Source organism: Vulpes vulpes, chromosome 4, assembly GCF_048418805.1.
Source record: "Vulpes vulpes isolate BD-2025 chromosome 4, VulVul3, whole genome shotgun sequence".
Classification (NCBI taxonomy): domain Eukaryota; kingdom Metazoa; phylum Chordata; class Mammalia; order Carnivora; family Canidae; genus Vulpes; species Vulpes vulpes.
In genome coordinates this window covers 111,644,278-111,670,299 of record NC_132783.1, presented here as the reverse complement: position 1 = coordinate 111,670,299, position 26,022 = coordinate 111,644,278, and the positions used below count along the sequence as shown (strand labels likewise).

Below are 26,022 nucleotides of genomic sequence, written 5' to 3'. Positions count from 1 at the left end.
TGACATCCTATGAATACATTAGTACATAATAAAATTGGGTGTGACATTTCTGCTGAAGACAGAAGAGGAAAGGGGATTAAATCACAGGTCAAAAATAGACACCCCGGAGATGTGTTTTGCTCTGTCTACACAGTATTTTTAAAAATCAAATTGCATTTCTATTTCTAAGCTCTCAATTTGTGACTTCTTTTTAAAAAATCAGAAAATGTGGCAATCCCGAACCCTCATCCCCATGTGCCCTATGGTGGCTGAAGCTAAATCATAGCTGCTATCTGAAGATGGAACTTGGCCCTCCAGTTCTCCAGAAACCCCCTAATCCGCATTAAGACACATCTCATCCACTCCATCCATTTACATGATGTGTAGACCTTTGAGTTTACATCCCTTGCAACTTTTAGTAGTAGCATTTGAGTTAGATATAAAAGAGGGCTGAGTTTAAAAGTTCCTCACCACAAGCAAGATTGGGAAATCTCTGTTCTTTAGAAATAGTACAGGCCTAGTAAGCCTCAGGTGGCTTGGTATTATCCTTCCTAAAGGTAAGGACTTGAATCTGAAAGTCAAGGAATCTCCAATTTCTAGATGTAGGCTGGTTTGTTTGCTAGTTGTGAACTTCATCATTCACTGTGCTGCATTCCCCATTTCTTTTAGGTGTGCTGATGTGGGAAGTCTTCAGTGAAGGCAAAATCCCGTATGAAAATAGAAGCAACTCAGAAGTGGTGGAAGACATCACTACTGGATTTCGCTTATACAAGCCCCGGCTGGCCTCCTCGAATATCTACCAGATAATGAATCATTGCTGGAAAGAGGTCAGTAAAGGAAGTGGTTTCCCCCTACCTTGTAATCTACAACTCTAGGGTCTGTCTCCTTCCCTAGAGAAAGGAACCCTCTTAGAGGATGAGGAAGCAGGTGTTACTAAAGTATATTAACAAGAAAGTGGCTTTGAGTGTCTACTAACAAAAGAGGTTGCCCAACCCTAAAAGAGCTGGCAGGGACCTTAAATATTATTTGACCTGCAATAGAATGTCACAAGCCATCAACACACTGTTAGAAAGGAAGAGGGGGTAAGACCAATGTCAATATGTCAGTTTTCTGAGATAAAAACACTTATAACATCAACAAACCATCAAGTATACATGAAAGTTCTAGAAGTTGGTGAGCAGAAGTTCACTTGTGGTGTGAAACAATGAAAATGACTTAATTCGGGTTCATTTTATTTGTTCAACAATTCAGATTGAGAAGCCAATTACTTTGCCCTCCCAGATGCCTCAGTCATCCCATCCTGGGGGGGGGGGGGGGGGGGCAAGCTATATCTTAAGCCACATCAGTGTAAGTCTTAATGTCCTTTGGTGAATTAGAAAATGTTAAACTTCAACCACAATTGAAAGTTGCTGAATAGAGAATGAACACAAATTCAGATTGTTGAGAGTGACAAGTGGAATTGAAAAAGTATAGGATACTTGGATTTTGTCTCCACTTTAGTACTTCTTAGGCATTAATCTCTTGGACAATCTCTGAACCTCCTTTTTCTTACTAGTAAGAGAAGGAAATAATGCTTGATCTGTAAGTTCCTAGAGCCTTTGTATTCAGAAACAAAGAAACAAACAGTGAAGACATAAAGAGCGAAAAATAAACCCAGTCCACTTCACAAGGATTAAATACTATAATAATCATGATAGCTGAATTTACTTAGCACCTTCCCTTTTTAAAAACTCTTTCATTGATTTTTAAGTGAATAGATTTATTGTTTAGAGCTTTAGATTCACAGAAAAAAAATGAGCAAATAGTACAGAGAGTTCCCATAGCCCCTCCTCCCCCATTAATAACATTTTGCATTGGTGTGGTACATTTGTTACAATTAATCACCATTATTGATACATTATTATTAATTAAAGTTCATGGTTTATTTATTTTTTTAAAGATTATTTATTTATTCATGAGAGACAGACAGAGAGACGCAGAGACACAGGCAGAGGGAGAAGCAGGCTCCATGCAGGGAGCCCGATGTGGGACTCGATCCCAGGTCTCCAGGATCAGGCCCTGGGCCGAAGGTGGCACTAAACCGCTGAGCCACGGGACTGCCCAAAGTTCATGGTTTACATTAAGGTTCATTCTTTGTGTTGTACAGTTCTGTGAGTTTTGACAAATACATAATATCATGTACTTACCATTATAGTATCATAACGGAATATTTTCACTGCCCTAAAATCCACCGTGCTTCACCTATTTACCATTCCCTCTCTCTCCAAAACCCTGGCAACTATTGATCTTCTTATTGTTCAAGTTTTGCCTTTCCCATAGTGTCATATAGTTGGAATCATATAGTATGTAGCCTTTTCAGATTGGCTTCTTTTACTTAGCACCATGCATTTATAACTCTTCCATGTCTTTTCATGGCTTGATAACTCATTTCTTTTTATCACTGAACAATATTCCATTGTATGGATGTACCACAGTTTGGCTATCTATTCACCTACTGAAGGACATCTTGATCACTTGCAGTTTTTGGCAATTGTAAATAAAGTCTACTATAAATATCTGTGTGCATGTTTTTGTATGAACATAAATTTTCAGCTCAACTGGGTAAATACCTAGGAGTGTGATTGCTGGATCATATGAAAACACCACATTTAGCTTTGAAGGAAACTTTTAGACTCTCTTCCACAGTGGCCGTACCATTTTGCATCCCCATCAGCAATGAGAATTCCTGCTGTTCCACATCCTCAGCAGCATTTAATGTTATCAAGTGTTTGGGGTTTTAACCCTTCTAATAGGTATACAGTGGTAGCTCACTGTTTTTGTTTGCAATTCTCTAATGACATATAATGTGGAGCATCTTTTCATATGTTTATTTTCCATTTGTATATCTGCTTTAATGAGGTGTCTATTGAGATCTTTTGCCCATTTTCCAATCAGGTTATTTGTTTTCTTGCTTTTGAGTTTGAAGAGTCTTTGTCCTTTATCAGATATGTGTTTTGAAGATATTTTCTGCAGCCTATGGTTTATCTTTTCTTTCTCTTAATAATGTCTTTTACAGAGCAGATGTTTTTAATTTTAACAAAGCTCAACATCAATTTTTTCTTTTAGGAATCATGCTTTTGGTGCTGTAACTAAAAATCTATTACTGAACCCAAGGTTGCCCAGATTTTCTCCTGTGTTATCTTCAAGAAGTTTTCTAAGTTTTGCATTTTACATTTAGGTCTCTGACCCATTTTGAGTTCATTTTTGTGAAGGCTATAAGTTCTGTGTCTAGGGTCATTATACTGCATATGGCTGCCTAATTGTTCCAGCACCATTGTTAGAAAACAACAACACTGTCCAATGGATGGCCTTTGCTCCTTTTTCAAAGATAAGTTGACTATATTGAGTCTATTTCCAGGCTCTCAACTCTGTTCCATCAATCTATCTGCCTTTTCTTTCCCCAATACCACATTGTCTTCATTACTGTAACTTTATAGTGAGTCTTGAAGTTGGGTAGTGTCAGTCCTCCAACTTTGTTCCTCTTCGGTATTATGTTGCCTATTCTGAATCTTTTTCCATGTAATCTTCTGAGTAAGTTTGTCAATATCTACAAAATAATTTTCTGGGATTCTGAGTGTGACTGTGTTGAATCTATAGATCAAGTTGAAAAGGAATGACATCTTAATAATATAAAGTCTTCCCATTGTTGAATATGAAATATCTCCATTTATTTGGATCTTCTTTGAGTTCTTTCCTTAAAACTTTGTATTTTTCCTAATACATATTTTGTGAGATTTATACCTAAGTATTTTCTTTTTTGCTGCTATTTAGCACTTATTTTATGACATATTTTTAATTCATGACTTTATTCAATTCTCACAACCGTCTTATAAGATAGAGACTATCATTATCCCCATTTAACAGACAACAAAACTGAGATTCAAACAAGTTAAGCAACCTGCTCAAAGTCACACAGCTGAGTGGGAAATCTTAGATTCAAAAGTAGGCCATATGGGCAGCTCCCGTGGCCCAGCGGTTTAGCGCCACCTTCAGCCCGGGATGTGATCCTGGAGACCCAGTATCAAGTCCCAGTCAGGCTCCCTGCATGGAGCCTGCTTCTCCCTCTACCCCCCCCCCCCCCCTCTCTCTGTCATGAATAAATAAAATCTTTAAAAAAACAAAACAAAACAAAAAACAAAAGTAGGCCATATGATTCCAGAATACCTGCTGTTAACAACTTTTACACCATGGCCTCTAATAATATATATGGAAGCATATTTAAGAATCCTCAGAGGGCTATTAAATTCTGGTTTGCTTTGGAATTAACTATGACACATAAGGACAAGGAACTCACAGAGTTCTTTTCTTCCCTCTCTAGAAACCAGAGGACCGGCCACCCTTCTGCAGACTCTTGAGTCAACTGGCTGAAATTGCAGAATCAGGACTTTAGCAGAGACTCAGCACGAGGCATGGGCTGCAGATCCTGAATGGGGGAAGCAAATTCTCCCTTCATAGAGCATTAAAAGCTGCCACCAGCCCAGAACTCCTCAGAGGCAGCTGGCCTGTGGCGTCAGTCCCTAAGCCACCACAGAGGCAGCACCCTGACAGAGGCTGGCACCTGGCCACCAGCAGAAGGCTCAGCTCCTGAATCGGGAGTGAGGCCAGAGCAGCAGCAATGCCTCTACCCTCCTCCCAGCCTCTCATCTTGTGTGGTATGCAAACTTCAATCTGACAGCTTTCAGACAACATTTCTTGCACTTCTTAGAGAAAAGGAGGGACATGGTAGGACTGTGGATGCTTATTTTTATTTCCAACATGGGTCTAAAGTTTATGGTCAAGGGATTTTTACTTGGCCCCACGATACAGAATCCCAGGATATGGGGCAAGAGAAATGACGAGTGTGATGCCTTTTCAAGGAGAACTGGTGAATTAATTAAGGTCAGAAAGAGCGACTCAGCCGTTGTGATGCTGTCAGCCACAGCTTCCTGCCGTAGAGGATGATGGAACAGCTGCTCACACATGAGGCCAGATATTCTGAGAAGCAGCTTTATGAGGTTTTACTCATTGAGCACACTGCCACCTCCCTCCATGAAGGGGCATGATGGACTGGGGTGAACAATTTGGATCCCGTGGTTGGAGGTGGCATCTGCCCAGAAAGAGGGTATCAGATGGTAGGGTGTCAACTGGTATAGAGAAAGGCCTTAGGTTGATACCACTCTGATGCCCACTTTTAGTACCAAGCTGGGCAGGTGACGGTGCCTTTCCTTTGCACAGAATGCTTCACAGCTATCCTGGGAGAAGATGATTGCTTCTGAACACTGGCTCCTACTGGGACTCAGCCATGGATTCTTCTGACCTTTAGGATTAGTTCCCTCTCTGCACTCTTCCACCCTCATCAGCAGAGGGCAGCACTATGCCGGGCAGAGTGGTCTTGCAGAGATCCCGAAGGTTCTTTAAGCCCTAGAAATTTGCAACTTTAAGACAACGCTTCAAGTCTCTGAAAGTCTAGGAGAGGAATGAAGGATCTGTTCTCGCTCCAACCATCTGGATGGAAACTGAGTCAAGTACTGAGTGGGGTGCTTCCAAGATGCACAAGGCAGCCTGTTGTCGATTGAGCCCTGAAATATGCAAGGTGAATATGTACAGGGCCTTATCTGCAGAATTTTATTTCATCCTGAGTTCACATCAACCCCATGAGAAAGTATCCTTATTTCCATTTTACAGATGATAAACCTGAGGCTTTAAAAAGCCAAGACAGCTCCCCTAAGTGACAGAGTTGTCTGTGACCAATGCAGTTTCTGTATTTCTATTCAACACTGCCTCCTACTGAGGGTGAAAGGGGTTGCAGAGGAGATAAATAACAGCTGGGGGGAGACCTAGAAAGCGAATTAAAGAAGTCAACCACCAAGTAACGTTTCTCCCACATAGACCATTATGGCTGGCTGTGTAGCCCTCCAACTTGGAATAGGATCTTCTTTTTCCCATCTGGCTCCTCATCTTTGTCGGAGGATGGAGTTACTCAGTTAATTAACCCTTTGAATCACCCACCCCTCCAGAGTCATGTTGCATGAAGCCATTTATAGGTGAGCTAAAGCAGTTTTGGAAGATCCTCCTTGCAGGTGTATAAATGCTTCCTTTAATTATCATTTTGGCTTTGAGCCAGCTGCAGTATTCTTGGACACTTTGTGGAGAAGGGTATTCCCCGGTGTAAGAGAGATTTCATTTTCCTACAATGTTCAGATAAAATTTTAGAGAGATTATTAGACGGTGTTGCTATTAGTTCTATCTAAATCGTGTGATATTTTGACCAGCTGAAGATTCCGATGCATAACTTTTAACTATAATTATTATGAAACTGGTTGTCTCAAGATATCATTGTATCAAATGTATCATTCAAGAGGTGATCTGATTCAACATATCCCAAATCATCCCTGTTTACTTTCTGGCATTTTGTACATTCTCTTGTGGAACCTTTAATTAGAGATGATTTCTGGAACAACCAGTCTAGAAGGAAAACATCAAAATTGATTGATTTCTGTGGCTTGGTTTCAAAAATTGCCCCTTGCATGGTATTATTGTGTTCAAGCTCAGATTCATGGGGGACATAACTGAACATGTTAACTCCTCAGTGTCCTATCCTGCAAAATGGGCTTCCTGCCTGTTTTTTTCTACTCCATTCACAGTTTGAAAATGGTATCATGTGTTCCCAGGGAATTCCCTTATACAAGGTTTTGGTTCTAGATGCAATTTATAGATTTTGCATTTTGTACCTTTTAAGACTATTTATATTTGGATGTAATGAATATTTATTAGTGTACAGTGATTGCTAGTATTCACAATAAAAATGTTACAAATATCTCTAACTGTTGGGGTGACTGGGTGACGGGCACTGAGGGGGGTACTTGGCGGGATGAGCACTGGGTGTTATACTATATGTTGGCAAATTGAACTCCAATAAAAAAATCTCTAACCATTTATAAAGCACGTATAGTTAAAAGTTGGGTCTAGCAAATTAAGCTGTATGCTTTAATAAATACAGTATATATGGCCTGGGTTCCATATTTGCCCAAATGTCAAACAACCAAAAATTTTCCTTAAATAAAAATGATTACCTGGCTTCATGTTCCAAAGTAAGGACTATATATCATGCAACATTTGTTCAACAAGTAAATATCAAATGCTTCCTGTGTTCCTATGAGACACTGTGCTGAGAGCTATGGAAACAAAGATGAAAAAAGCACAGTCTTTATTTTCTAGAAACTCCGGGTAAGTCATACAAAAAGGCAGACATATCAACAAGTAAAATTATAATCCAGCAATTAGAGCAACAACAGAAATATAGGCAAAGAGGAGAAGAGCTCAGAAAAAGTAGTAAAATCTCTCAGGGGAAGGGAAACATCAGGAAAAACTTCCTAGAACCTTACTACTCAAAGTGTGGTCCCCAGACCAGCAACAGCAATATGATCACCTTATGAGAAATGTGCATTCTCTGACTTCATACCCAGACTCTGTGATTGAGAATCTGCATTTTCACAAGACCCACAGATGATCCTAAGCGCATTAAAGTTTGAGAAGTACTGTCAGAGCATATAATGTCTGACTCAGTTTTGAAGATGAACTATGGGTTTTCTTAGGAAGTAAGTGGGCAGAAATAAGAGAAATGCTTTCCAGGTAGAAGGATAGAGGAAACAAAATGTATGGGGAGGCTATGATCAGTTTATCCTGCTGGAGCTAAGTTTCAGAGATGGGTGTGAGGCGTTGACAAGGGTAAGGATGATAGAAAGGGTTAGGCAAATTGAAACTGAAGCTGTAAATCTTTGATAAAGACCATATTTTAAAAAGACAATAAATATGGCAACTCTATCTATAGATAGAAAAGATGTCATGGAGCAAGGAGTGAAGGTCAAATTTGTGTTTAAAAATACATTTTGGCAGCACTATAGTGAGTGGATTTGGGAAACACAAAGCCGGTGGAAAAGAAGCCAATGTGAAGATGATTTTTTGCCTTGTTCCGAGTACCAGGTTATTGTTCATATTCATTCACTGTCATCTGCTGTGTGGGTGACATGTAGAAATTGTAATTCAGAGTTCTTCAGTCACAGTTGGACAGCAATGAATAGCTGTTCCCCTGCCTCTTAAAATCCCAGTAAAATAAAGGCTGGCTTATATTTTTGGTGTGTGGAGCTTTCCCTGTACCTTTTAGTTTACCAAAAGCCCACATGCACTGCAGGAGCCAGTTCACGCACCAGAGGACCATTAGGCAAAAGTGAAAAAACGTGTGGCTTCTACACAGTCTTTTGTGGGCTCCCTTCAGCGCTTGACTCCCACTGGGAAATGACCCAGATATGAAACTCCTAAAGCGGTTGGATGAACAGTTCTGCTTCTCAGAGCATTTATCTCGCAGACCCTACTCTTCCTGGAATCTCCCAACACACAAGTCCACCACTTTGAGGAAGAGGCAGAAATAATCTGGTAAGCAAGATGGGCAGTGTGTGTGTGTGTGTGTGTGTGTGTCTTAATGACTATGAAACTCCAAGTCATGATGTGTAGTTGGCTTGTGGGATCACAGAATCATACAGTCACTGTTAGAAGGAGTTTTAGAGATCATTTATTTACTAATAATGTAATGCACTAATAATAGTTACCAATTCATCTGACATTGCCTGGCCCAGTGTCAGGTGTACAAGATGAATAAGATATCTTATCAGCTACAGACCAAATACTTCACACTCAAATTAAGATAGTTCGAGGAGGACTTATTTACGAAAGAATTATTTAAGAGAGTGTGGGTCAGGTTTAGGAGAACCACAGAAAGTAGTAGAGAGGAAAATAACAGCCAAGGAGCAGTTACCACCTGGAGGCCTGAAGAGGCAGGATGGGGAATGCTTATTTGAATGTGAAAGCTGAGAGTCACCTGGCAAATGTCTCCTTGAGAGGAGAGAATGTCATAAGGAGGAAGCCAGGGGAATAAATATGCGGCACCCGCTCTCCCCACTTACTCCATTAACTGCTGGGGCTTCTCGTTGGCCAAACCCAACTGGAAGCCAGAGGACAAAGAAACTGTAGCAGGGCGGTCCACAGAGGTAAGTCAGAGGGGAGAGAGCAGGGCGCAAAGGGCGGAGGGGGTTTGGAGAAAGAAAAGACATCTAGTACAGACACCAGCCTTCCTATAAGAAGCCCCCTTACTACTAACAGAAGTCCAACACAGAAACAAATACAGTTGATGTTCATTATTTACAGATTCTGGACTTGCAAATTTGCCTACTCACTGAAATTTATTTATAACTCCCAAATCAGTACTTCCGTAGTCATTCATGGTGTGCCCATGCCAGAGCCGTGAAAAATGTGTCGCCCTACACACACATCCCCAGCCGAGGTCAGACAAGGTAGTGCTCTGCCTTCACATTTTAGCAATCATACTCTAAACAGGTATCCTTTTTGAGGTCTGTTTAGTGCCACATTTTGCTCTTGTGTACTTTTTGTTGGTCATTTTGCTGCTTAAAATGACCCTTAAGCATAGAGCTGAAGTGCTGTGTAGTGGTGCTAAGAGCAAGAAGGCTGTGACATCTCTTTCCAAGAAAATGTTTGCTACGTAAGTTTCGTTCAGGCATGAGTTATAATGCTATTAACTGTGAATTTAACATTAATGAGTCCACAAGGTATAAAAGTGTTTTTCAACAGAAATGTGTGTAAAACAAGGTTATATACAGATCAGTTGATGAAAATGTTGGGACCAGGGGCTCACAGGAACCTAACCCTATACTTCCCCTAGGAGCAATGGTTCAGTATCATTCATTCAGTGTCCATGGCAACTTTATTTTTTTAATATCTTATTTAAATTCAACTTGCCAACATACAGTATAACACCTCGTGCTCATCTCCATGGCAACTTTATAAAATGTAAGTACCAAATAATGAGAATCAAATGTGATTGCAAGGGGATGCTGTAGGTTTACCTGATGGAGCAGTGATGACAATATAGTGAAAAGACAAAGAGCAAAAACACCTAAGGGATCAAGGAGGACTTCACAGAGGAAGTGATGTTTGAGCTGTCCTGAAGGGTAAATGGGAGCTCCCAAGGAAGAGGGGGTTTGGAAGGACATTTCAGGCAGAGAAACCAGAATAAAACAATAAAAATACATTATATTCCCCATTCTTCCCTTGCATTATTTTTTTAAATACCTGGGCTAATTTTTTTTAAGATTGATTGATTGATTCATGAGAGACAGAGAGAGAGAGGCAGAGGCATAGGCAGAGGGAGAAGCAGGCCTCCTGCAAGGATCCCAGTGGGGGACTCAATCCTGGACCCCGAGATCATGCCCTGAACTAAAAGCCAAGGCTCAACCACTGAGCCACCCAGGTGTTCCTCTTTGCATTATTTTTAAATTAGGACTTGGGAATATTGAGGATAAAGGCAGTAGGTGCTAGCGAGGTTACAGGACAATCAGCTGAAGGAGCCAAGTGGATAGTGATTCCTCACCATCCAGGGTCACCTCTACCCACACCCATCTACACCCATCTAGAGCTGTGAAGGAGTTTCTGGTGCCTTTCCATTTTCCAGACTGATTTTGAGTATGGCACAGTTGTCCTCTTGGACTCCAACACTGTTTAATCCTACTGGGGCTTTGTTTCCACAGTGGCTTAGGTCTCTGAGAAGAATACCTCTACTGTGACTGCTCTGGATTATCACATTGGAGAGGTCCCTGCTTCTTCAGGGAGATGCACCCAAGGAAGATGAAAAACCTGAAGTTTCACTTTTTTTTAAAAGATTTTATTTATTTGGGGCAGCCCGGTGGCTCAGCAGTTTAGCACCTCCTTCCACCCAGGGCATGATCTTGGAGACCCAGAATCAAGTCCCATGTCGGGCTCCTTACATGGAGCCTGCTTCTCGCTCTACCTGTGTCTCTGCCTCTCTCTCTCTCTCTCTCTCTCTCTCTCTCTTTGTCTCATGAATAAATAAATAAGTCTTTAAATAAAAAAAAAGATTTTATTTATTTATTCATGAGAGATGCAGAGAGAGAGAGGGAGAGACATAGGCAGAGGGAGTTCAGGCTCCCCAGGGGGAGCCCAATGCGGGACTCGATTCCTGGACCCCTGGATCATGACCTGAGCCAAAGGCAGATGCTCAGCCACCTAGCCACCCAGGTTCTCCCTCATTTTTTTTTAATGGCATTGTAATTGTCTTTATTTTTCTAGGCTGTTTGAAGTAATTTAATACAGTTGGATCCCGCAAAAGGTACATACCAAGGGAAACTCAGCAAGTGAGAGCTGGCTGGCTAGAGGCACCACAGCACTCGCTCCTCACGCACAGCCAGCATCTCAGAGCCACAGAGGTGCTGCCAAAAAAAGAGGCTTCATGCTCAGAGTTGAAGCAGGACTTTGTTCAAACTACTCCACACCACATATGGGGGCATGGGTGTCTATAAGCTGAGACAAACTATATAAACATTCATTTGCTTTTCTTTTTTGTATATCTCAAAGCATTTTCCCATCTCAGATGATGTTGGATCTTTCAGCAGCTTTGGGATAAAAGCAGGAGTGCATGGGTCTGACCAGACAGAAAAGGGAAGTGATACACAGAGAACATGCCTGAGGTCATAGAGCTACTTAACAAAGGTGAGGTTAGAACTCAGAGCTCCTTCCAAGTCCTGCATTCCTCCTAGAGGTCACACCAAAATTCAAACCGTGTTAATAATAATAATGATAACAATAAAAACAGCCATTTTTAAGTATTATGATGACTCCACTTAATGTATTACATTTATTATTTCATTTAACCTTCTAAGAACTCAAGGGATAGCTATTATTATGATCAATTTTACAGATGAGAAGAGGGCTTAGTAAATTAGGGAAAGAATTCATAGTCTCACAATTAGTGACAGATGAGGGCTTGAAGCCAGACCTATCTGTCCCCAAATTCCATGCTCCCAACCATTCTGTGGAGCTGATCGTAGGATTCATTATGCTAGCTTCTGAGAACACAGCACCACTGGGCCCCCTGGGCCTTGGCTACACTGCTGTGTTCCAGATCCTGTTCAGAATATGCTCGACCCTCCTTAACAGTTCTTATCTAAAATTATTGAATATAGAATTTGTTTAAATAAGGATAAAATGTTCTTTGCTATGAAGTTATGTGTAAAAGATCTGACCTTCAAGGGAGGCCAGTTCTGTAGAAGTTGTGAGAAATGACCAAAATGAGAGAATGACAGCGTGAAGGGGAGACATGCATTTCCAAATGGCCCAGGATGAGGCTGCAATCTTTCAGCAGCAAATCCACTGTCGATGTTTCATTTATAAAATAACAGGGCTGTTTCTTAGGATTTCGTAAGGATGAAATGAGCCGATCCATAGATAGATAGTACTTAGCATAGAGGCTGGCCCCAAATAAACATTTCATAAATGTTAGTTTAAAACATATGCTTTAACAAATGATTCCATATTCAAAGAAGGAAATAGACAATCCAGTTTCCTATGAGAGGGCCTGGGTCTGGGTCCAACCAGCCTTGGGCAACTCTTCCCCTCTCTGGGCCCCAGTTCTTTCATCTGTAAAATGAGGCAATTTTGAGCAAGTGCTCAGGTCTTATCTTATGGACAACGTAAATTGCAAAACAAACCATCAAGTTTCTCTTTTCCTGCTAACTACAAGCACCAGTGTGTGAGCCTACTGCAGTAGCAAGCCCATTGCACTTAGTGACTTCTTTTGTATTATTTACAGTTTCTCTCCATCTCATATCCTTTTCCTTCTTTTAAAAATTTATTATTGAGGGGTACCTGGGTGGCTCAGTGGGTTTAGCCTCTGACTCTTGATTTCAGCTCAGGTCATGACCTCTGGGTCCTGAGATTGAGCCCTGCCCAAGGCTCCATACTGAGCACGGATTGAATTTGGGATTCTCTCAATCCCTCTTCTTCTGCCCCTCCCTGCTTGTGCTCCTGTACTCTCTCCCTTTTTCTCTCTCTCAAATAAATAAATTAATTAAATCTTTAAAAAAATTATTAGTGATTCTAGGGGCACTTGGGTTCCTCAGTCAGTTAAGTGTCTGATTCTTGACTTCAGCTCAGGTCTTGATCTCAAGGCCGTAAGTTCCAGCCCCATGTGGGGGCTCCACACTGGGCCAGGAGCCTACTTTAAAAACAATTATTATTGATTCTAAAACATTTTAGCCATTATTGTTAACATTAATATTTATGTTCTCTGTCTCCAGAACCAATCCTTATACCCATTCCAGATACCCTAGTACTGGTTTCTATGAAGGAGAATCTGCGAATTTTAAATGGAGACTTGGATGTCCTAAGTGACCTGAGACTTTTCTAAAAACAAGGCAATGTTGCCACACATGAAACCACAGTGCGTGGGCCACAGCTTTACAAGTGGGAAAGCAATTTTTGCCTGATAGCTTCAGTCCTCTCATTGCTGATGGTGCAGCCGGGGGTTGGACATGAAGCATATCTGAAGGCAGTAGACAGATGGCTACACATTTCATTGGCAACATGTATACTAAGATTTTACTTTTGATTATTGATTCAACTCATATTTACCAAATTCTTATTAAGTACTAGTCTCTGAGGAGGCAATGAGAAGTAAGAAAGACACATCCCTCTCTCTTCGGTTTTATGCTCTAATGATGGTATGCAGGCAAGTATGTCCTCAGTGACAACACAGCACAACAAGAGGGATGATAGAGGAAGCCCAGGGGGCTCTGGGGAGCTTAGGTGACTAACACTAGCCTAATATGTCTCTCCAGGCATGGAGGGAGCTTGAAGGAACAGACAGGTAAGTGGACACCAGAGGGACAAATAGAGGTTAGGCAGCGAATTGGGGGCAAGTGCAAAAGTGGGAGGGAAGGAGGATAGATCATTCCAAGCAAGAAGTCCAGCTTAGGTAAAGGCCAAATGCAAGAGGACACAGCAAATCTGGGACACTAAAAGATTGCTTTTAGCTAAAAGCATAGAGAGCTTGCTCATAGCAGAAGAGACTGGAGAGGTAGATGATAGATCATCAAGACTCTTGTGGGCCATTAGTTAAGGAGTTTGGGCTCCATACTGAGAACAATAGAGAGCTAGTGAAGTGCTTTAAGTGTGTTAGGGGCATGCCCTTTAATTCATGTGATTTTCTACATGTAGAAGGATTTGGGAATGTATCCAACTTACTTCACTGTATGGATGGGGAAACAGGTGAAGTGACTTGCCTAGGATCACTTACTTGCAAAACTGGGACCAAAAGGCAAGCCTCTGGATTTCCAACACAGCGGTTTGAACGACACCATACTGCTTCCCCTTATAAGCAAATGGAAATCAGGGGTCATGGAATTATTCTTGCCTAACATCTAACCAAATATATATGCAATAGTCTTTTTGTTTCTCTTAAGCAACTTGTTCTTGAAAGGTGAAAAGACAAAGAAGGAGTAGCAGGGGAAATGTGTCTTCCAGAAATCTACAACATCCAACATAGTATGTCCTCTAGAATGAAGATCCAATCTCTCTTGTTACATAATCACTGACGCTCAAAAAACTAAGGATCACAGTGGAAAATGAAAAATTAAACAAGGAAGGAAGGAAAAAAGGAAGGAAGGAAGGAAGGAAGGAAGGAAGGAAGGAAGGAAGGAAGGGGAAGAGAATGAAAGCAAGCAAGCAAGCAAGCAAGCAAGAAAAGAGAAACTCAGTTCGGTTTTTAAAGCCGTCCTCCACAAACACCTCCACAGCTTTCTCACAGGGAAGAAATGTGTGTGTGTGTGTGTGTGTGTACATATATATATATATATATAAGTCATCCTTTCTGAAATAGCAATTTAAATTGGAGTGAGTGATGTAACATCAAACCATAAAGGATCATGAATTCTGAGGGTTTGGGAAGTGGTGTGAGATCCATGAGGGCAAAGATTCCTCAAGTCCTTTGCCAGAGACTCCAGTAATAGGGCCCCTCTATAATTAGCCCCTCATAGGAATAGCTGAGTGATTAAGTATAAATTTGTGGGCCCTGGGCAAACACTCCAGAAAGCTTCCCTTGTAACAGGACTTGATTCTTTATATCTGTACACACTTTGAAACGTCTCGAATGCTTTCCAGTGTTTACCCTGTGAAGTAGGAAGGGCAAGCATTACCCCTCACGTTATGGACACAGTGGCTTCTCAGGAACAGTGTTGAAGTGGCTTGGGTAGGGGTCTCCAGGTTGGACCTGAGGGCCCACGAGGCTGCAGTTCAGGGAGAACTGTTCCTTTGAACAGCCCTCAACGCAGAACAAGGCTTCCTGTTGCCATGTATCTTCCCTTTTGTCCATTAGGCAATTCTCCCTCCATGAAGTCGAGGCAGAGCATCCTTAAGAGGTGGCCCGTCCGGGGGTTGGCTCCAGGAACGGAGAAGGGATTCCCGGGCGGAGGAGCGGCCCTGGGGGCCCCCTCCCCAGCTCGGCTGTATTTCCCACCGCTCTGCCCTGTTTCTTTCCTTCCCGGAACTTGTTCCAGCTGTCAGCGCGCGCCAGCTGGGTCAGCGTATGCCCCATCCCTCCTGGCGGATAATAAGCTCCGAAAGGGCGGTACACCGGTGCACACTCAGCTCTGGCACGCGGCGCGGAACAAAATAGCTGCTCAATAAATATTAGGTAGATAAATGAGCGCTTGGAAATAGAGTGGGATCGATGGGATCCGGCGCAGCCCAGGGCCGCCCTCCTCCTCCGGCGGCAGGTGGGCTCCCGGCGAGCGAGGCCCGAGGGCAGGTGCCCCCTCCGTCCCGCACCCGGGCCGCCGGCCGTCGGGGCGGGAGCCGCGCTGCAGGTCCGGGCGCCCGGAGCCCCCCGCCGCAGCCATTTCCTGCTCTTTGTGTGGCGGCGGCGGCGGCGGCGGCGGCGGCGGAGGGCGGGCCCCGCGCGGGGGCGGAGCCGGGCGCGGGCGCGGGGGGCGGGGCGGGGCGGGGGCGGGCCCGGGCCGGGGGCGGGGCCGAGCGCCGCGGCCGCGGGAGCCGAGCGGAGCCGGGCGGAGCGGGCAGAGCATCCTGCGCCCCGGCGCGGGGCCCCGGTAGCCTCGGGCCGCTCGCCTGGACCTGCCGCCGACGCAGGTAAGCGGCGCTGCGCTCGCGGGCCTGGGCGCCGGCCTGGGCGCCGGGATGCTGCGGGGGACGCCGGTGCGGCCGCGAGGATGCGCGGGGGGCCGGCGCCCTCCACCCAGCCCGAGGGGGGGCGCTCGGCGCGGCCCGGGGGGGCCCGGGGGGGCCCGGAGCCCCGGGGCCAGGGCTGCAGGCCCCGCGCGGCCCCTCCCGGCTCCGGCCCACCCCGGGCCCCGCGGCGCGGACCCGGGGCGCGGAGGCGCGGACACGCGACGCAGCTCGGGCGCGGCGGCGGCGGCGGCGGCGGCGGCGGCAGCAGCAGGTGCGCGGCCTGGGCCGAAGCCGCGGGCCGGGGACGGAGCGGCGCTGATCCCGAGCAGGGAGACACCTGCGGGGGCCGCGAGCCCAGCGGCGGCGACCCCCGGAGCCAGGGATTGCGGAGCGCCGGCCGCCGCCGCCGCCGCCTCGGCCCGTCCCCTCCTCCAGGGCCAGCGAGAGGCGCGTGGGCCCGCCTGGCGGCCGCCGGGGACACCAACGCCGGGCCCTGCGCCGGACGCGACATGGGTGGGGCGGGGGCCGCGGCGATTGGGGTGGGGGCTTCAGCGAGGGGAGGCTGGCGGGACCGCTCGGAAGCCTGCCGGCCTACGCTAGCATCCCTCTCCTCCGGCTGCCGGCGGGCGGGGAGGACGGGGAAGGGGAGGGGTGCGCCGAGTCCTGGGGAAAAGGTTCGGTTTTTCTTGAGCCCTGAAGAAACCGGGAAGATCGCCTACCTGTCTGCTGTGGCTTCTGCTTTTCAGGACAGCCCGCCCCCTCGATGGAGGGGTGAAAAGGAAGAGAAGGGAGTGCTCTGTGTTTAGAGGTGGGGGTGGGGACGGGGGCAGGAAGCATGGTCACGGTCAGACCGGAGGACGGTTCTCTGTACTGCGGAGACCCTGGCAGGAAAGGACCCTGGCACTGCCCTGGCCCTCCTCAGCTCCAGGAATCTGCCCTTGACCTCTGCTTGCCTACTGTCTCCACTGGAGCCGAAGCACTCACCTAGAGCTGATGGGCCATCTGCTCCCCTTCCAGCCAGGACAAGAAGGTGGCAGGGTCTTTCCCAGCTAGCTCTCAGGTGCCTGTGCCTTCCTGGCATGGGTAAGGAGACTGGGGCAGTCCTGCAGGCATGAGGGACAAATCAGAGAGTGCTGGTTCTCATACTCCTCTTTTCTAACTCCTACCCGTGTCCCTCTTAGGGCAGGTTTTCTTATCTTACTTACCCTTAGGCACTGGCCCTGTGGGAGGCCATGCCAGTAACCCTGGAGATCACAGATGTTGGAGGGCAAAATTCTAGGTCCATATCCCTGGGCAGGATTGCAGAGGCCTTGGAGGCAGTTTTCTCTGTGACTCTCCCTGAGGCCTCCCAGCTCCAGCTCCAGCTCCATGTTCTGTGCTTCCCCTAGTCTCCTGAGTCAAAAATTATTTTCAAGAAAGGAGCCAGTGAACATGTTTATCCTTAAGAGCTAAATACAAAAGAATTTGAAATTCGATGCAGAGCAGGTCCTTTAGAAGTCGTTTAACTGGAAAGGAAACAGAGGCTGGGAGGCATTTGAATGGAAAACAAAGCTTTAAGTCAACATATTTGCTATCTCTAATGGTGGAATTTCAGGCAGTAGACTGGAAGTGGGAATGGGGAACTGGGTAGCAATGTTGGGGAACAGTCACTGAAATGACAGTATCTAGCATCTGTCAGCAATGTTTGCTGCTGGGGCAGAAATGCCATTGGAGTGTGTGTCTGTGTAACTGTCCAGGGGTTCCTGGCACTGGAAGGTATCTGTGGTGCATCCAGTATCCACTTGGGGGAGGTGAAACTTTGCTATAGAGAGTTATTCAGTGGTACTGGCTGCCATCTGCCTGGCCAGTTACTGAGCCACAAGAAGAGTGTGTTGTTGCTTACAAAGCCAGTGCTTTGCCTAGTTCTGAACACTGAGCCTCTGGAGGGGGGCATTAGCTGTCAGCTCACTAAGCTTCGTTATTATATTTCCTGGTAAGTTCTGACCAGTTCTGTAGGCACCCAAGCCTGCCTTGTTTAGTCTCTGCTGAAAGTAGAAACTGAAAAACTTGCTTTAGCCATTAGGCCAAGAATGGGGGTATACGATCCAAGAGAGTTCAAGAGTTTTTTCTCGAATCAAATCAGAGGCTGGCCCAGAGAAGGAAGTAGGCATGAATTTAAAATCTGGAAAAGGGGGGATCCCTGGGTGGCGCAGCGGTTTAGCGCCTGCCTTTGGCCCAGGGTGCGACCCTGGGGACCTGGGATCGAATTCCACATCGGGCTCCCAGTGCATGGAGCCTGCTTCTCCCTCTGCCTGTGTCTCTGCCTCTCTCTCTTTCTGTGTGTGCCTATCATAAATAAAATTAAAAATATATATATATATATATCATTAAAAATAAAATAAAATAAAAAATAAAATAAAATCTGGAAAAGGGCCCCAGGAAAACACTACATGTACCCTCTGATAAATTGTGCCCTCTTGGGTGTTCAGTGGGCCTCCGCTGCTGTCATTGACCAGCAAGCTGAATGAGGTGATGAATAGGCAATGAGCTAATTAGCATTGGAAACAGCACTCCTGGAAAATAGTACAGGGCTCCAGTCCCTACATTTGAGAATCGGCCTACACTCTCAAAGAGGTTTCTTTTGGCTGCTGTTGGCCCCAGGGTTCTACCAAGAGCTTCACAAAATGGCCTTTTGTAGCCTCCATGTGGCCACCATAACAATGCATCTATTTCTTTACTAGCAAGTATTAATTATTCACTCGTAGTTGACGAAACAAGACATCAGTCACCTCATTGGAGTCTTTGTAACAGGCCTTTGGTCTTGTCCTTCTAAGGAGCAAACCCATGTCTAGGGCATAGAGGATAGACCCTGTCTTGGTAATAGAGCATGTTGCTGGGCAGTGACTGGGAGGTCAGTGGTAGTGGGGAAGGAGCTGGTATTCAATACTGGATGCTCTAATTGAATGAGGGATGCATGAACATGTTAAGCAGAATGTCTAGCACATAATGAAGTGCTATTATATTTATATATTTATTGTTTTAGTGCATTAATTGTATAATCATTAAGAATACGGTTCTTGTGTGTAGTCGACCCATAGCCCTTCCCAACGCTACCTCCAGAGGCTTCCTGGATTTTGCTTTTCCCAGGGGAGTTGGCTCTGTGACCAAGAAACCTAGCCCCTGCAGATTTACCTGCAAAAGTTAACCAAAAGAGTGGTAAGATGTAGTATCAGTAAGGGCTTCAGGTCGGAAGTGCTCTTGAGTAGCTCACTGAAGGTGGGTATAACTTGAGTAGGCAGAAAGAAGGGGAGGGAATATACTGAGCAGAAGCCCAGAGGTAGTTCTCACATTTCAACACACAAACAGAGGTCAGGAAGGAACTTTCCTCCTGTGTGCATTTAGCATTTTGCAACCAGCCAAAAATGTTAAGGGCATGCTTCACTTCCCAGGCAGACAGAGCAGAGCAGTGGCCTTCGGACACAGGATTTATCCTTGACTTGCCATGTGCCTTTAAATCCTCCACTACCTCTCTGACTTTAAAAATTAGCCCAGGGAAAGCAGCTTGCCCTGCTTGTTACCTACCTGTTGCCACAGGAGCCTGCAGATGAGATAATGTCTATAAATCCCAGTCTTAGAAGAAAGGCCGTGGAAACAGGGAAGAGAAAGAGGTTTCTGAATGTGTGGCTCTTTTGGATGACTGCCCTTTATTCCTAAAGGAACAATTTATTAATTATATATTGTGTGTCAATTTAAGAAGACAAATCTGTGGCCTCTCTGTAACATTGAGCCAAAGGGAAACTGAAAGGCACTTTGTGATTCCCAGATTCTGTCAAGGCCCCTGGATGGCCTTGTCTGTACAAAGACACTTCAGATTTCAGTTGGTGGGTGTGGGACGCCTCCCAGGATGCAGAGTTTGGATATTGGCTTCCTGGCCATGGCCATTATGCCAAGGGCTGTGTGTGGTGTGCCTCAAAGGATGACCATTCAAGCCATACTTCTTGGGCCCTGGCAACAGAGGAAGATTCTTGAAAGGAATTGTTTTCAGAATTCTTACAGGGACCATTATGGCCGAGTGGCATTTTTGAGAGACTTCCAGCGACTCAGAAATAGTGCAAGGAGAAAGGAAAGTAAACATGACCTTCTGGAGAGATACCCAAGAAGGACCCAGTGATGACTTCATCAATAGGCCTTTTGATTGTGTGTTTGCATCATCATTAGGTCATCTTAGAGCAGTGGTTCTCAGACTTTAATCTCTTCGTAGGATCGAGGGAGGTTAGTATGTCCATGTTGTATGGTCTCTGTCTTCTAAATAAGGGAGGAGATGAGGTCCTCCACAGAAAGTAAAGGTGGTGGACTGGTTAGGAGAGTTCAGGAGACTTCCGGAGGTTTGGAACAGCTGCCCCTGTGGGTGGAATAAGAAATCAACTGGGGGATGAATGAGAGGATTGTTTAACTTTTCTGAGACCAAAGAATCTGTAGGGCTGACCCTCATAGAAGACACTCAGTAACTCAGTGTTAAGTAAAGGGATACCTGAGAAAGATAGTCAGTGTGTGCTTTTAAATTGTGATGCCTTAAGACAGATTTTGGCAAGGTGTGAATGGCAAGAAAAGAAATCAGGACTAGGGGTCAGTTACCAGCCTTCAAGTATGTTATACCTTCATGTGGGAAAGAGAAATAAGGACCTGTGTCTTATGGGTTAAGGTGGAAACGACATGACAGAATTTTCTAAAGAAGTCTCTTCAAAGTCTTCATAGTAGGAAGGTTGACTTAGATATGATGCCTTAGAGGACCACAATATTTTAAATTAAAAACTTTCTTTTTTACCAGAAGATATGCATTTTGGGCCGTTGGCTTATGCATTCAGCAAGTTGTTCATATCATGCTTATTAAGTAAATAAAATGTGTCTAACATGTGCCCGGATCTGTACTAAGGCTATGAGTCAATCTAAAAAAAAAAAAAAAAAAAAAAAAAAAAGATGACCATTCCTGTTTTTGGTGATCCAAAGAATTAGTGAAATATAAATCAATTTATAATGCAGTAGGAAATTGTAGACTCTTTGTGCACTTTTAGAATCCAGAGAAATGAAAGTTTGGGGGAGTTTGGTCAGACCTTTATGAAGGAGGCCTATCTTGAATTGGGCCTTGACAGTGGTTAAGGGTAGGATTCAAGAAGGGGAGAGGAGAGTCTACTGGAGAGTGGAGAGAGTTGGAGCAAAGGCAGGAATGTCCATGGGCAGGTAGTGGCACTCCAAACATCCTGGCCAGTGTGGTATCCACGTTGGAGAACTATGGTCTTAAAAGAAGACCTTTGCATGGAGTCTCCATCTACTGTCCATGTCATATTTTTTTTTTTTTTTCCGGTTGGAAGGGCCCTGAGATAGTCTCAAGTCCAGTGATTCTTAACTAGTTGCTTTTGGGTTTGCACTCTTTTTTCTTTCTTTTAGTAATATGATCGACAATATTGATGAGCTCAACACACCACACCCACAGCCAGTCCCCTCCCCACTCCACCCCCGTTTTCTCCCACACAGGGAAAGATACACATGCAAGCAATGATAGCACAGGAGCAGTTGGAACCTTCCCAAAGACATAATAAAAAGTACATTGCTTGCACACCTCATTACATAAACCATTACTGGTAAAAGTTGCCCACAAGAACCTTCACAATGGAAGTCTTGACATCGTGGTTGAGAACCATTGCCCAGGCAGCTTCCATATTTTACAGACTGGGAAATGGCCTTTTTAGAATGAGTGAAAATATGATTCCAGGGCCTAAGTCAGTTTTCAGAGTGAGCCACAACCAGATTGCAGCTTCACATCCGTGAGACTGAGGCCCTCAGGCTCTGCTCTGGGGGCTGAACCTACAGTCTCACTCTGTTTCCACAGCAGATGCAGCGTAGCTGGCTTCCCTTCCTGAGTTTTAGCAGGTGCTTCTGAGACGCAGCATATCTCCGGATATGGGTCACGTTGGTGCCCCTCACATGGTGGCTTGTCACAGGCCCCAGCGGGAGCAGATCGACAGGCCACCCTCCGTGGCCTGACCGTGTGCCCCTCACCCCCACCCCCGGTGCCTGCAAGAGGATGGGATCTGCCCAGTTGGGTTATCAACGGAAAGGCCCCCTCAGCCCTGACAACACAGGAAGCAGCTGAGTAGAACTGGCTGGCAGGAGCAGTGGCAAGGTTTCTAACCCTGCCAGGGTCTTTTTCTTTGCTGTAAACAACCAGGAGGGTAGGCCTCCTCCAGAGGCCCCAAGACATGGACTTCTCTGCTCTGACCTCCTGTCCCTGGTGTGGAGAGAAGCCGCCGGTGATGATGCCTTTTTCCCAGAAGCCCCACAGCGAGGGAGTTAGGTAGCGAAGGCCACCTGGAGACCATGCTGTGGACTGGCTAGATGTCCCTGGAAATGCTGGGAAGGAGGCCTTGGGTTGTTGTCTTTGAAAGTAAATATAAAAATTTCAATCAAAGCGATACATGCTTTAAAAAGATCAAAGAGTACTGAAAGGTGCGTGATGAGAACAACCAAGCAGTGCCCACCTCCCCTTAGATGCTGTCGCTTCTAACTCACTGTTTCTTCCAGCACTTGTCTCCACATCTCAAAAGGATATGCTTACGCTGCCGTTTCTTGATTTATCTGTTCTATGTATTGTCTATTTACTTCCTGCTGTGATAGAAGAAGGCCTGGCTTTCTTACACCATCTGCCTCCCTCCCTGTCCCCATCTCCTGATATAGGGAGAGCTGTTTTAACCTTAGTCATGTTTAAAGCATCTATATTATTAAGATGTGTAAATGATGGTCACAGGAGCTAGGCAATGTCCTTTGATTTATCTCCTTTCCTTCATGGCTTTTTTGTTTTATTGCAGAAGTAGAATTTTCTCCCTCCCTTCCTGCCTACCTATTTAATGTTACTGTTTTTGTTTTTGTTTTTGTTTTTGTTTTCTTACAGCTCTGTCCTATCTATTACTGTATTAGATCTTCTTACCTTCCCAGGAAGTTACAGTGTTAACCCCAGCTCTGCCCCTAACTGGCCAGCAGACCTTGCCCAGATCTGTCTTGCCTCTCAGCCCCAATGTCCTCCTTGCAGAAAGAGAGCTCAGGGTGGAGGTGGAAGGAGGACTACACACCCATCTCGTTCTCATTCTAAACCTCAAAGCCCATCCCCCGTGTCAGAGACTGTTGCTGTGTGAGCAGTCTCCCCTCCAGGGTGGGGCAGCCCCAGACTTGACAGATGGCAGGGCAACAAAACTGGGGTGGGGGTGGGGAGCAGGTGGAGGTGCAGGTTTGGGCCCTGCTCCATGGGATCCTGTGGATGTGTCTGTTACTCTCTGGTTCTCCCCCACTTCCTCGGGTGATTTTTTTTTCAGTACAGTCTCTGCTCATCAGGGTAGCATCATAGTTCCCAAGCACACCCACCTCCTTCTCTAGCTCCCTCTCTCTTTGTACCACTCCTGCCTATGTTATACCCAAAGTTTTCCCAAGTACTCATGCAAACCCTCACATTTTTTTGGTAATGACTTTATTTATTTATACACTCTGCAGGTCACCCACTTAAAGCATATAGGTCAGTAATGGGGTATTTACAGAGTTGTGCAATCGTCATCATGACTAATTTTATAATATGTTCATCATGCCAGAAAGAAGAACCTTCATGCCCATTAGCAGTACCACTATTTCCCCCAGTCTCCACCCCAAGCCTAGGCAACCACTAATTACTTAATGTCTCTCTTGATTTGCCTACCCTGGATATTTCCTTTAAAAAGCATATTATCCTTCTTTCACTTAGCAGATTTTCAAAGTTCATCCATGTTGTAGGATGTGACTATGACTCATTCCTTTTTGTGGCTAAATAATATTCCACAGTGTGGACATACCATATTTTATTTACCCATTCATCAGCTGATGGACATTGGAGTTGTTTTCACTTTTTGGCTATTACAAATAATGGTGCTGTGAACATTCATGTATATGTTTTTGTGTGGACATATGTTGTCAGTTCTTTTGGGGTTATACTGAGGCATGGGATTGCTTCATCATATGATAACTCTATGTTTAAAATTTGCAGGGACTGCCAAACTGTTTCTCAAAGTTGCTGCAACTGTTTTACATTCCTACCAGCAGAATATAGGGGTTCCAATTTCATATCCTTACCAACATTGGTTATATCTGTCTTTTTGATTATAGCTGTTCTAATGGATGTGAAGTGATAACTCACTGTGATTTTGATTTGCATTTCCCTAATGGCTAAGGATATTAGTAATTTTTATGTGCTTATTGTCCATTTGTATATATTCTTTGTAGCAAAGTCTGTTCCTGTCCTTTGCCCATTTTAAAGATTGGATTCTTTTTCTGTTATTGAATTTTAGTAATTCTTTCTATATTCTATAGCAGATATAGGACTTCCAGATAGTCTCTACGATCCTGTGGATTGTCTTTTCACTTTCTTGATGATGTTTTTTTTTTTGAAGCACAAAAATTTTCAAGTTAATTTTGACGCTATTAAAAGCTAGTAAAATCAAATAGGTGCTTATCTATTTTTTATTTCACTGCTTGTACTTTTGATGTCATTACATATTCCAAAGTCACAAAGATTTACTCTTGTGTTTTCTTCTAAAGTTTTATTGTTTTGGCTGTTACATTTAGGTCTTTGATCCATTTTAAGTTAATTTGTTGTGTGGTGTGGGGTAGAGTTTACCTTTATTCATTTGCATGTGGATATCCAGTTGTCCCAGCACCATTTGCTGAAAAAAGTATTCTTTCCCCATTGAATTTTTACTTGGTACCCTCGTCAAAAATCAATTGACCTTAAATATCAGGGTTTATTTTTAGATTTTCAATTCTGTTTCATATTCTTATACCAATGCCACACATTTTTTTCACAGTTTTGATTACTGTAGCTTTGTAATAAGTTTTGAAATTTTGAAGTGAACGTCCTCCAGTTTTGTTGGTTTGGGGGATTGTTTTGAATTTCTATATGAATTTTAGAAATAGCTTATCAATTTCTGTTACAGATGCCAGCTGGGATTTTGATTCAGATCACATTGGATCTAAATCAATTTGGGGAGAATTGCCATCTTAAAATATTATTAAGTCTTCCAAGCCATGAAAATGGGGTATCTTTCCATTTATTTGTGCCTTCTTTAATATTTTTTTTAAATTTTTTTTAAATTTTTATTTATTTATGATAGTCACAGAGAGAGAGAGAGAGAGGCAGAGACATAGGCAGAGGGAGAAGCAGGCTCCATGCACCGGGAGCCCGATGTGGGATTCGATCCCGGATCTCCAGGATCGCGCCCTGGGCCAAAGGCAAGCGCCAAACCACTGCGCCACCCAGGGATCCCTTCTTTAATATTTTTTACAATGTTTTATAGTTTTCACAGTATGCTGTTTGTGCTTTTTCCTTGTCAAATTTATTCCTAAGTATTGTATTGTTTGTGATGCTGTTGTAAATATATTTTTCTGATTTCATTTTTTGATTGTGTGTTGCTAATGTATAGAGATACAATTGATGTTCATATGTCAATCCTTTATCCTGCAACCTTGCTGAACATGTTTGTTCATTCTAATACTTTTCAGTGGGTTTCATTAGGATTTTCTACATACAGGATTAAGCATCTGTGCGTAGAGATAGTTTGACTCCTTCCTTTCTAACATGGATACCTTTTATTTCATTTTCTTGGCAAATGACACTGGCTAGAATCTTAAAACAACATTGAATAAAAATGGAGAGAGCTTACATCCTTGTCTTCTTCCTAATTTTAGGAAAACATTCAGTCTTTTACCATTAAGTCTGATATTGGGTGTGGGTTTTGTTTTGTTTTGTTTTGTTTTAGCCGCCCATTATCAGGTTGAGGGACTTCCCTTCTATTCCTAGTTTATTGAGTGTTTTTGTCATGAATGAGTATAAGATTTTGTCAAATGCTCTTTTTGCATGTACTGAGATGACCGTGTAGGATTTGTCCTTTATTCCGTGATATGGCGTATTGCTTTAATTGGTTTTTG

The 26,022-nt window shown here is 44.2% G+C and overlaps 2 protein-coding genes across 13 annotated transcripts in view; both read left to right on the top strand.

Moving 5' to 3' along the window:
* ITK (IL2 inducible T cell kinase) overlaps positions 1–6,814 on the top strand; it is a 64,225-nt gene extending 57,411 nt beyond the window's left edge. The window contains exons 16-17 of the mRNA XM_026010502.2: positions 649–806; positions 4,337–6,814. Coding sequence (XP_025866287.1) covers positions 649–806; positions 4,337–4,408 — 230 coding nt within the window. The 3' untranslated portion in view covers positions 4,409–6,814. The remainder of the gene's footprint in view (positions 1–648; positions 807–4,336) is intronic.
* Positions 6,815–8,042: 1,228 nt separating this feature from the next.
* CYFIP2 (cytoplasmic FMR1 interacting protein 2) overlaps positions 8,043–26,022 on the top strand; it is a 132,585-nt gene continuing 114,605 nt past the window's right edge. For 2 of the 12 annotated variants that reach the window (XM_072756752.1, XM_072756747.1), the window contains exon 1: positions 15,867–16,005. The gene's annotated coding sequence lies outside the window, so the exon portion shown is untranslated. Of the gene's footprint in view, positions 8,431–15,405; positions 15,554–15,866; positions 16,006–16,246; positions 16,316–26,022 lie in introns of those variants that run through there. The other 10 variants (XM_072756754.1, XM_072756750.1, XM_072756756.1 and 7 more) reach the window with 10 other exon arrangements.